At 31.5% G+C, this 13,494-nt stretch overlaps 1 protein-coding gene across 1 annotated transcript in view; it reads right to left on the reverse strand.

The window, feature by feature from the left end:
* Positions 1-6: 6 nt before the first annotated feature.
* LOC106474876 (ankyrin repeat and SOCS box protein 1-like) overlaps positions 7-13,494 on the reverse strand; it is a 32,578-nt gene continuing 19,090 nt past the window's right edge. The window contains exon 4 of the mRNA XM_013935572.2: positions 7-984. Coding sequence (XP_013791026.1) covers positions 797-984 — 188 coding nt within the window. The 3' untranslated portion in view covers positions 7-796. The remainder of the gene's footprint in view (positions 985-13,494) is intronic.

Below are 13,494 nucleotides of genomic sequence, written 5' to 3' on the forward strand. Positions count from 1 at the left end.
TACCTGACCCTCCTAGGTCACACGACCTAAATTCCGATCAGGAGATCAGGCAGGCGTGTCGAGTACTACCTGATATGTTCAACGAAATATTCTGTTTTCTGATTTTTTATATATCATAACACTAAACCTAATGTATATGAATTTATTCCATTTTGAGACCTGCACAGTATCTTTTTTTTCAGTTAGTATATATAACATTAAACAATGTCCTTTTTTAGCAGAAGAAGAATGTAGCAAATACAAAAGAATTTACATGTACATACATGTGAATGTACGTTATCTAATTTAATGAATTTGAAGGTTATTGGGTTAAGGATTGAATTCGGTTTACTGTGACTGTAGACTAGTACTAAACTAATAAAATTTCAAGATAAGTGTTTTAAATCATGTGATTCAATAATGCCAGTGAATAACACAAAATCAAATGCCTACTAATCTCCTATTGCTATTGTTTCTATGCAAATTTGTATATGTATACATATATATACACACATATACAAACATTTATATTTATACATAAATAAATACATAAAAATGCAGAAACATATGAAGCGAATCTTTCAAATATTGTTCCAAAATTTAAATACCTTCTATTACAAAGTAGTCAATGCTCAATTCTTATTCTGAGTAAAGGTAACAAGTACCTAAAATTTCAAATGGTTGCTGAATATTGTAGCATTCAAAATGAATAAAAATATTTTTGCTTGTAGGATATTTAAAAGATTCACGTTATGTATACAGATCAATAATCATAAATAAGACATATATATATATATATATATAATGCATATCACAGTTATATTTCATTCCTGGTAGAGTCATATATTAATAAAGTATCAACTTCTGGTAGCAACTCTCTGAATTCCAAATAGTCTTTTAGCAATGATGGTAATGGCAAGTCCCTTATGTTATGAATTTGTTGCCTTCCTAAAAGGCGTCTCACTGCCATTCGACACAATGACTTTAAAGATCTAGGCATTTGTGCTGGAAAAAAAAAGTTGAGAAAATATGTTTTAAACAAGTTTTTCTTACTATAAAGTTTATCAAAGAGCTTGAACTTATATACATTCCTAACATTTGACATAAATGAAATATTTAAAACTGTTTTAAAGGTATATTACTTTCAAAAATAAACAAGAAGACAAACCAAAATATTGTATTTCTTTCTTGACCTAGAAGAAATTTTAAAATTATTATTTTTTTTTTATAAACGTGTAACCAATGACCTGCAAAACTGATATTTGCAGCATAATAGACACATTAGTTTGTAAAGCATATACCTCTTCAGCAGTCTCTGGGTTGAGCCATACCCAAAACTCAATTTTTATTTTGGATATTGTTTTGTACAAGCACTTAGAGAGTATCAAATTTTATATATGTATTGAACAGTTATATATCATAATTCAGTTATTTCTGTGCCTTTAAATACATGTAACTGTGACCTTAGTCTTATTGGAGATAATTTTTCTTGGTTTTTATCAAATTTTGAAGCTTATTTGAATTTTATTAATGCAGAATTATGAATTTTCAACTTATAATAGGTGAAAAGCATGGCTAAGAACATACATTGATCAATACAGGAATACACACTTGCTGGGATGATGAACATGGCTATTAGACCTAATAAACCATCTTGATTTAAACTGTCAGGACTGGCATTTCTTACTTATACAGCTACAGCTAAATTCAAATGGTCACATCAAAGATATTCCTTCCTTAAACATATAAAACTTAATTCAAGCTTTCAAGTAAAGAAACATAAAAACATGGGTCCTTTTTTTATATTGTGTATCTAATAATAAACTTAGCATTCATCCACTAATGTGGCAGTGAAGGAGTTAAATAAATGTTTGTTTGTTGTTAAGCACAAAGCTTCAGAATGGGCTATCTGTGCTGTGCCCACCTCAGGTATTGAAACCCAGGTTCAGTGTTACAAGCCTTCAGATTTACCAGTGAACCACTTGGGGGAATTAACGAAATGAAACTTGATTCAGATCAGGAATATGGTGTTTCTTACATAGAGACAACTTGATTCAAATGTCAGGAGTAAGGTATTTTATTATTTAAGTAGACGTAAGTTTATTCAAAATGTCAAGGCTAAGAAATTTCTAATTTAAATGGATGCAGCTTGGCTCAAACTGTAAGGATAAAGAGTATTTCTTGCTTAAATAGATGTACATTGATTCAATACTAAGACTGAAGTAATTTTTACATAAAAAGATGTAGTTTGATTCAAATTGTTAGGGTAAAGGCATTTATTATCTTCTATTTACAGAATACATTATATAAATAAACAACCTTTATCTTCTTAACAGTAAAGAGATATTTCAAGCACTTATAAAATACATCAAGAAAGCTGGCTTTCAAAAATTTCCCTATACAATTTAAACCCCATAAATAGTAGAACACAAGAACTATACCGGATTCTTTTAATCATAAAAATTACTGTTTCTTATTGTTTCAGTCTGTGGCTTAGTGACAGAAAGTTTGGTTGTGTTTCAAAGCATTGGTGTATGAAGTAAGGAAAAATGGTGGCAGAAGAAGTTAGCAAGAAATGTATGGCATGTAATGAAGATATCATAGAAAGAAATGACTTACTAAAATTTAATGTGAAGCACTGTGGTGCATACCATTTTTATTGTGCTGAATTTATAGAACACAGTTTTCAAAAGTGAATACATCAAAATGAAGGCGTAATAAATGTTGCTATGAAGAAAGTCGGTAGTCAAGAATTAGTGACAGTGACATGGACTTAACTGAGCTAACTTTAAGTTAATTAATGTTACAGATAAATTAGATTAAAAATGATACTGCACTGATTTCAATACTATCGGAAAGTGTAATATTTATTTATCAGAATTATGATGAATTGTTAAATTAAGTAATATAATATAAGTAAGTAATAGTTTTGAAAGAACTAAGTGATTACAAAATAAGAAAGAAGTTGAAAAATTAAAGAGTGAAAAGTTTTGTTAAGCGTAGGGGTTTATTTCAAACTTGGCATACAGGTTACACAAAGTTGAACAACCAAAAACTAGTAATCATGAAAGTATTTGAAATGATTCAAGAAAATACAGAGGTAATACTTAAGAAGATAGCTACTATTTTAGATATCACAGTGGGACCTAGTGACATAGAAATCTTGCATAGAATAGGTTAAAAATAAGAATACATAACTAGGAAATTTCCAAGCTTTATAACAGCAACAAGCTTTTTTGTGAAAAATTGCTCCAAGATATGAAAAAAAAATCAACAATGAAGGAAGCAAGTATTTTTGATAAAGAACACAATACATATGCAAGTGAACAGTTGTTGCAATTTTCTAAAGACTTATTTCAATAGATGGGAAATATTAAAAAAGGGAAAATATACATTCTTATGGGTTAATAGTAGTCAATTTTGTATAACAAATAAGAAATCTATGAATGTTATTAAAAATGAAAATTATCTGAAAATATTATATTTATATTTTACTTTTGATGTTGGTGAATAATTTAAGTAGTTTCAACCATTTAGATTTTGATAATATGGGTGATTAGACTGAAATTCATCAAAAATTGAAAAGAATATTAGTGATTTTGCTGGTTTGTCAATATATTATATAAATTCAAGAAGTCTGAGAAAGAACATGGATGAAAGTTTAATGGAATTACAGTGTATAAAATTTGATTTTATTTGTTTGGTAGTTGTAGAAACTTGGCTCGCAGATGATGATTTAATGTTCAAGGTTATTCTACACAGAAAGATAGAAAGGAACTGCTCCAATAAATAAGCCATCAGTGAAGTCATTGAAATATCTAAATTCTCCTTTTTCTGATTAGTTATCTTGAGCAGTTTATAGATTTAAAGAAATTCTGAAAACAATAATTCTAAATCTGACAAGAAAACATTAGACATTCTACCAAAACACATTTGTTACCCCATATAATAAACAACACAGTAACAACCAAATTAAAACAGCCCTCACTTCCCACCAGAATATGTTAGAAACCATGAAAACCTTTGAAACAACAATTAATTCAATTTAAAGCCCATAACTGGTATCAAGAACATACATATGGTTAAGAGTAGCATAGATGTTAAGCATGCTCATTTTATAAGGTGTGATACTTGCAAGAAGTGGGTTTTATTTGGGAACTCAGGACTGGCATGCACTTTTAATGAAGCTAGTAATGAAGATGTACAATTTGTTTGTAGATTTTGCTGGTTGGATAGAAATTGGAGGCTATCGTAAATAAAGTAGAAACAATAGATAAAGTAAAGAGTAAAATGTGGGAAATTGATTCAGTTCTTTTGTAAACTTGATCTACATATGATAATTAGTCATTGTGGTTCCCTACTAAAAGGAGCAAGTCAATAGCCAAACACCAAGATTATTCACTGGAAAATATATGTAAATATGTATTTAATATCCAAGCTCAAATTACATAGTTTTAGCAGAGACACAAGAAAAATATAATCCATCATGTGTAACATTAAGGACAAGTAAACTTTGATCATTGGCAGCCAAATGGTAATAATGCTAAATCAAAATTTTCAAGCCCTGCCTCCTTCCTCGCCATCTTTCATCAATAAAGGATTATGAGCTATCATTTTATTCTTTGAAATTTTGGTTGATTTCTCTTTCTATTTTAAATGATAATCTATCTTCTTCCAATTGTGGCTTACTGACTGATGGGGTATTTCTCATATCTTACAGGCTCAAAAAGTAGATCCAGAACACTAGGTGAATTGACTTGAATGAGCAGCATGTCTTGTGTGATGACAAGTCTGAACCAGGGTTGATTGTGTGTCCCTCTGACAAGCAATCGAGCAAGAGGAGAAAGCATCTCATGCCGAACACCATACCGCCCATATTTGAAGCATAAAATCCTCCACCAAGTATTGGTGTGAAAAGATAAGTCATAAAGCAAGTAGATAGTCCCTCTAAAAAATGCAAAAACGAGTTTCCTATCACTCAAGGATTTTCTAAAATTTTCCACTTATTGAATTTCACTATGGTACATTATACTCTTGATCATTAATTTTTGATACAGTAGATTTATATTCATTCTGAGGCTGTTGTTAAATAATCAGTACATATATTTCTATAGGTATAGCCAGCTTGATACACTGCAAACTGACAGACTATTCTATCGAGTCTCCATACATGCCTCCTTTGACAACAATAATTCTTTGTAACTGACAAGCCTTGTGGAATCACCAAGGAGAAGGCCACCAAGAAAAAAGTAAATGCTCTGCAAGTGAAGAAGTGATGAATGAAAAAAGAGCTACAATACACACCTAGCAGCCATGATGAATTACAGCTTCGACTGAATGATCAATGGGATGACTAGCTTGCTTGATTGACCTGCACAGACTTTTTCGTGATGCTCTTAGGAACTCTAAGAGAACCTGTAAACATAAATCTCAGAAAGGATGGAGTGAAAAAACTGATGATATTGTTTTACAGTAGAAAAACATATGCCTACATCTGTGAAATGTTCACTCTTCTCATTGAAAAAAAAAACAAACAAACTTTTGTACAGTGTTGATGTAAGTCCTGGATTTTCTTTCAATGTGATTTGTTAAAAATCTCTGGGTTTTTGGAACATGACAAATATTGTATTTTCATCTTTGATGAAATGTCCTTAAAAGTTCATTTGGATTTACGACGAGATAAGGAATGAAGTAATAAGCTTTGTGGTTCATGGATCACAAGATAAATAAAAAACACCAACTGACTATGCTTTAGTTTGTTTTTTTTTACTATGCCAGGGGTAACATGAAAAGTGGCATCTTGATTATCTTCTCAAAGTGTGTCTGTCCCATCTCCAAGATATGGGATTGTATGTAAAAACAATTGTTACTGATACACCACTAACAAGAGTTTAACGGATTAGATGTTACTACTGAGAAACCATTCTTTGGTACAATCACAGAAAACAAATACTTTGTCATATTTGATCCACTATGTTTACTAAGTGGAAATTTTATTTCTTGGAAGCATATAGGAAAATTATTTGACATTGATTCACGTAAAGGTTTCGAGAACAACGGTTTACATCTTGCTCCTAAGTTGACTGCAAAATATGTAACATGTCCCCCCCCCCTCCAAAAGATGAAGATAAAGACAGCTGTTTGTTTTTAGTATCACAATGTCATTGGCCCCAGGAGGCTTTTCACTCTGCCAATTTGATAGGTAAAATTGACAAACTTTTTGACTAATTCAACAGTTTAGCACTTTGAAACACTAATCATTTCAAGAGGGTAATTAAGATTGGATCTTGTCACTTGCCTTTCCTCAAACAGATGTGCAAGATGTTTCCATTAATGACTATTAATACTAGAAATAAATGACCTTATAACACCAAAATGTTGTTTTTATTTAATTACACACTCAATGTCTCGCTTTACAGCTTCTTAAGGAGCATTCACTGAAACACAAACCAAAACTGACAGTACAAAGCTTTTATTCTATTCAATGGAACCATTTCTATAAAAATAGAGAAACGACTAAAACCCAGCCAAACATCACAAACTAAACTTATACTACAACAAACATTGAAACTGATAACACTGATTCAGACTTTAATTCCATTTCTGAAATTTGTTCAACTAGAGATGCAAGAAATCATGCAACTTCCAAATGTCTCACTAAACACCCTTTTGATACCACCAAGCAACAACCTCTCCATGCTAACAAAGATATTGAAATGAAAATCGTGGATGTAAAGAAAAAGATCAGAAACATTTTGCAAAGACATAGGAATCATCAAGCCAAGCCTAACTTAATTCCCAAGAACAACTACCCCTTAAACTGCTTAAAAACATAATAATATCATCATTTAAGAATTGGACAAATGTAAAGGTTTTGTAGATATGAGCAGAAACATTTACGAACAAAAAAATATCTGATCACCAAGAATAAATTTCAAATACTTAACAGTGATCCTACCAAATAAAATTGGGATGAAAGCTAAAAGAGATTATCTGTAAACTTTCAAAAACAAGTAACCTCCCTAAGAAGCTACTGCATGAACTTAAACCTTCTAACAGCTGCATCCTAGAATTATATGGTTTACCAAATTAACATAAACTGGATATACCACTAAGAACCATAGTCTCAGCATATGGCAGTGCTACTACTGAAAGTCATTTGAAGCTGTCAGTTCTAGTTTGTTTTTTAGTGAATGCTCCTGAAGAAGGTATAAAGCAAAACGTTCAGTGTCTTATTAAATAAAAACAATATTTTGTTGTTATAAGGTTGTTTATTTTTAGTATTAATATGTCTTCTATACACCAATATGCACTACAAAAATTAAATAATTAATGACTGTAATTGATGTATCCATTAAAGGATGGCAGAATTTGATCAACTAGTTATTGGAACTATGGGACGAGTTGAACACCACTGAGGGTAGACTTTCTGCTTATGTGCAGACTACAGCAGGAGTGTCTTAAAAATTCTTTCTTGACAAATTGTGCAAAGGGACACTATTCAGACTATCCAAGTCCAAAATACTACACCAAAAGTTTCAAATACATCATGCCGAATTCTGTATCATCACCAGTCCTGTAAGCAAACTGTCAACCCGATGTTGCCAAACAGTTATTGTCCTACTGCTCTTTTCTAGGACCAGTTTCTGTTCCTGTGAGTGAAGGTAGTGATCCATTTGTAAATCAATCAAAGTCCGATCTGACACTACCTTTAAGTCTTCCAAAACAGAACACTCTCTATCATGTTGCATTCTGATGAAGCAAGAAGCTTTGAAGTTATCTTCCAGCAATTTACCACATAAGCAAAGTAGCAGAATGAATCAGAAATCAAGTGCTTCTCATTAATGATTTGTTCACTTGGTTCAAAGGTTCAGCATCGCATTTGAATTCACTATGAGGTAATTCAAAAGAACATCAGAATGAGGGTGTTCTTTGAAATGAAATTTTTCAATGAAGCAATGTGTGAGAAAAAGCTGACTAGTAAAAAAGGAAAATAGAACAAGTAATTCATGAAACTTTCTTACCAGTGATTTTTAGGTTGGCTTGTAAAATTAAATTGTACTCGACGGAAATCACCCCAATACTATTTCCACTATGATTTTAACTTTATAGCCATTAGGAATATTAGATAAAATAGAAATGTACAATATTCAAAGAATATTAGCCATTTTCATTAATTATTGTAACCAAGACTTGTGACAGGAGGTGCATAAGGAGTCAAAACACCAGGGCCCAAGCCCAGTAGGGGGCCTGGGCATCATTAAATGTTTTCCACACACAGGATACCAACAAAGCCTCCTTTTCAGTAATAAAAAAATGTAGTATCAAATTAATAAACACACAAAATGAAAGAAATTAAATGGAACTTTTAATTGGATTGAATTTTGCTACATATTTAAGAGAAGTCACTGTTAAGTACAATACATGTACATACAGCATTTTCCTGTGGTAGCGGAAGAAAACGCTAGATGTTTACTTGATAAGTTACTCGGTAGACTTGGTGAATTAAACAGGTAAGGCCTCATTGAAAAAAAAAAAAGAAAATGAGCTTCTTTCTCATCTACTTTACAAATCTAGGTTATTAGTAATAATCAAAAGCATAATTGTCAAGCCAAGATAATATTTTTGATAACAATATTCAATGAACAATGTAGCAATAGATCATATTTATATTGCTACTTTTTTTCTAGAAATCTATACCATATGTTTTATATTCATTTCAGGGTTAACCATGTCTGAATTTTACCATCACAAATCAGGTTCACAGGAAAGAAAAGGTATAAAAGCAAGAGAAGACTTAGAGTCAAAGTGTGCCAGAACATTGTTCAAAGTTAGCATCAAGAAAATCAATGAAAATGTCAGTGAATCTATAAATTAAAGTCTACCATCTACTTCTTGTGCTTTGGATACTAAATATGAATCAACAGTGGAAGAGACATTATTAGTTGCATAACTCTTACAATTTCATGATATTGGTTTGCTTCTGAAAATCTGTCAAATCAACAGATTGAGGATTATGTTAGAATTGGCTCTCAATCATCACTTCATCAATATCCTCCAGGTTTTAGAAGCTAGTCGTTTCAATTTTCCGAGTGAAAAAGACCAAACAGTGAGGTTAAGGAATGGGATTGGTTGGTTTTTAGTACTTATAAATATGTGTGCTGTTTTGCTTCCCTTGCCAGCTGTTTGCTGCACAAGTTAGTCAAACACCTAAAACCTCTTTTTTTTTAGCAACTTGCAGGTTTGGTAAAGTCTACATGAAAAACTATTTTTAATCACCTTCTAGACCATGAAAACAACACCTATCATAATAAGTGTTATATTGAAATGACATCAATTGGAAGCATGTTTGGCAAACGAGACTGGCATTAATGATTAGTTAATGCAAAACATTCAGTCAGAATCAGATAAATGGAGAATAATCTTCAAGAAAAATCCTCAATGTCTCTTTTTGTCAGGGTGAGTCAGACAGAATAAGTGATGTTAATAATGGTAATTTTCTTGGTCTAATTGAACTTTCATCTGCAGTAGCCAGGCACAATCATCATAATCATAGTTATTATTATCACCATGCAGTTTTCTAACTGCATCATAATTATATTATCATATCACTGCCTATATAATATTCATAATTGTTGAAATTTCATCGATTAGTTTTCTATTTGTGTCATACACTAAAGCGTGTATAAATAGCTCTTTGCAGTGGTGAGTGAATGACCATAATGACAGTTAGCACTAGTGAGTCACTATGTATGCCCAGCAGGTGTGCACTGTCCTTCTAGTGGTTTTTTACTATCTGGGGACTTGTTCAAAAAAAGACCTCTGTAAATGTGTGGGATAAGTGGGCTCATTGGAGAAAAAAGAAACTGGATGGAAGATGAGGGTTTTTGTAAATAGAGTTCATTTAAATTGGATTAATGTCACAAGTGGGGAACCTCAGGGCTCAGTATTAGGACCTTTGCTCTTTTTGATTTACATCAATAACACAGATGAAGGAATAATCAATAAATTACTTAAACTTGCTGATGATATTCAGGTTTTGGGTGTTGCTGGCTGCGAGGAGGATGTTTTACAAAATTATTTGGCAAGTTGTGTAAGTACATGACAGAAGACTTTTAATTATAATAAATGCAAAATAACACACTTGGGGTATCATAATTTGAATTGTAAGCATAATTTTGATGGAAATAACCTAAATGGTGTTAAGGAAGAAAAGGATCTTGTTGTTCTGGTTGATCACTCTCTTAATCCATCCAAGTAGTGTGCTGTTGCTACTTCCAAGGCAAGTAAGATATAAGATTTTATCTACAGAAATATTAAAAAAAAAGTCAAAAGAGGTTATAATTTAATTGAATGGCCACTGGTTAGAGGACATTTATGGTATTGTGTTCATTCTTGGGTTCCTTACCCCATGAAGGACAGTGGTTTGGAGGAGAGCTACTAGGATGATACATGGGATAGAAGAGTAGCCATATGAGCTTTTCTCTTGATAGAGGGGATCTGATTAAAGTATTTAAAATTGTTAAGGGAGTTGATAGCATTGATGAATAATTTTTTTCATACTTAGTGGTGACAATGTTAGGACAACATAAGAAAATTTCCTGACCTGTATCAGAGGTTGTCTGGAAAGCTGTATTGGTAATATATATATATATATATATAAGAAAAATCCAATTATGACACTATTGATGTACAAAAATGCTAAAAGAGACCCAATTACTAAGATTTTGATGTTTTTATATCTTATTTATTTCCAAAGAGTAGAGTTAATATTTAGTTCGCAATTTGCATTGTTATTCAACTAATATTTTGATGCCTTATTTCCCAGGAAATTTCATTACATTGGAAAAAAATAAGCCCAAATGCTAATGTTAGATATTATCTTAAAGAAACAAACAGCCAATGATCTGTAAAGCTTCTAAACAGAACAGTGATCCTGGCCAATCGTGTTCAATGTTTTCATTGTAACCATCTTGGCCTACCTGCCAAGTACAGTAAAGTATAGCCTGTAGTAAGACTATACTTGCATTGGAACTCTCACATATCACTATGCTGTAATATGCACACAATTCCTGAGCACTACACATGTACACACACACACACCACTGATATCTATTGTCATTCATACTTGTAGTTTGTATTGACCTGGACAGAGGTAAAGCTAGCCTTATTTTATTTATTGTTATTCTATTTCTTACTGATCAAAACTTTCATACAATTTTGTTAGCAGTCATCATCATTATTATATTCGGTTTAATTCATAAATTTTCCTGTTTTTCTCACGGTAGCTAGGTCTTTCCTAGATTCATATCTATCTAATGTTAACCTTAGGCCTATGTATGTGTAATCAAATCAGTGGTTGAACTGTGATGGTTAACGATGAAAATACTGAGTTTGATTTTGTATATTTGATTCATTTTAGTTCCTACTGAAGGTTTATCTGTAAGAAGTTGAAAGAGCCATGTTAGTTTTATTGTCGTAAGCATCTATACTAGAATTTAATCTCACTAAATGTTTGTGTTATTGCTGTTCATTTTTGCTGCAAATTTCCACACGCCCTTCCACCCATGTATACATACATACAAACAATGTGCAATACAATGTGTGGTTGTAGTTTCATTTTGAATTTACTTACTGATTAGGTACATATATATATATATATTTATATTGGTTGAATGTTGATTTAAATACAAAACGTTTTTTACTGTTAAAACTTGTGTACTTCAGAATGGTCACACCAGTAATCAAAAATTCATGCCTGTTTTAAAAATAAAAGTTACTGTAAAAGCTGTAACTTGTATATATATATATATATATATTGCACCAACAATTCTCTTGTACAGAGTACAATCTTTTTTGGACAAAAAGATATTTTTATGGGGGTTAAAATGTTTGTGTTCATAGTTAGGAAATTTACCAATGATTTTAGTAGAGGATCAGAGCCAACATTATGTGTGTAGTGTGGGCATGGATAAATGTTCCAGTGTGCTAGTAACATGGGGGTTTAAGTTGATCGCCTGAGGAAATTTTAAGTCATTTTGGATGACCATTAAAATCAAATCCTGATAAGGGTAGGACAGTCATTTTCTGCTAAGAAAGTTATATGTTTTAATGGGTTGCCTTTAGATGTGGAAGATGCATTAAATTTAAGGGAGATTATGGGAAGACTTGATAAATATTTGATAAGAGCTGGTTTGAAATTTTTATTTTAATGTTTAGTAGGTGGGACAGTCCAGATAGACCAACAGGTTCCTTGTCCTTAAATTTTATGTTTAGCAGAGAGAGAATGATGCTGGAGAGTTACGCCTCAAAAATAATGTGTTTTATCACCTGAAGTGCAAGATGGTTATGCAATCAGTATATAAAAGACTCAAAGATCTATACATACTTGAATTAAACATATACAAGCAAAAGAAAAAGTACTCTCATTATGGAAGTTCACTCTTGGACATCCCAGGTACCACATTTGTGGCCAAAAATCTAACAAAACCAGAAAACTACAAAAAATGGAAGTATATAGAAACTATATATGTATTAGAGATAAGAGCCTCCAATTCAAAAGAGAATGAAGCTGATACGTTTAGAATCTTCAAAAATGTATGAACTTCACATCTTTTTAATATGTACATCTATGGATGAATTAATCAAACTATACCTTTCCCTTTAAATCCAGTGTTTTATATCACAAATTTTAACATCAAAAATATAACTGTAAATGCATATTTTTCCATATACACCCATATATATAATCTCATGCCCATTAGGACACAGTATTTTGCAGGTATTTATGTGTAGGAGCATATTTATATGTATTTTATTTATTTCATTATTTTTCAAATTTAATATAGCTGATACTGTTCTTTCACACAAATATTTACACTCATGTTGAAAGCTATTACTTTAGTATTGAAATTAATATTATTGCAAGAATTACAAAATGGAGTACTTTCTACATTTCCTATTTTTAACACATCTAAATCTTACAAGTCTTTTCAGTTATAGTTGAGCCTCACAAGCTACTACAACTCTTGATAAAGGTGTAAAACCAAAATGTTGGAATGTTTATTTATCTGGAGATAAGGATAATTTACATAAAAAAGGTATTTCTAACTTAAATAGTTGCAGCTTGATTCAAATTGCCAGAAGTGTGGTGTTTTACTTAAATTGCTATCATACACTCATATAACTATATAAATGCTTATCATTATTTCTTTATTTACTGCAAACTTTAAAAAACTGAGGACTAAATGACCATACCATATGGATATTAATTTATGTTTGTAGCAAAATTAAAATCAATGGAAAGCTTCATCAAAAGCTTTAAGTAATATATTTTGGCATGCTGATTAGACCTAATATTTTACACTATGTTACTGATTGTAGAAAAAGGCATTTCAAGTCTCAAACAAAAAATAAGGGGAAGGGAAAAAATGATTAGCATCGGGAATGTAGGTATTTATAATGCAAATAAAATTTTGTTATCTGTGTAATAGAAGTTTATGTTTAACAGATCTT

This window comes from Limulus polyphemus, unplaced genomic scaffold (genome assembly GCF_000517525.1).
Source record: "Limulus polyphemus unplaced genomic scaffold, Limulus_polyphemus-2.1.2 Scaffold7803, whole genome shotgun sequence".
Lineage (NCBI taxonomy): Eukaryota > Metazoa > Arthropoda > Merostomata > Xiphosura > Limulidae > Limulus > Limulus polyphemus.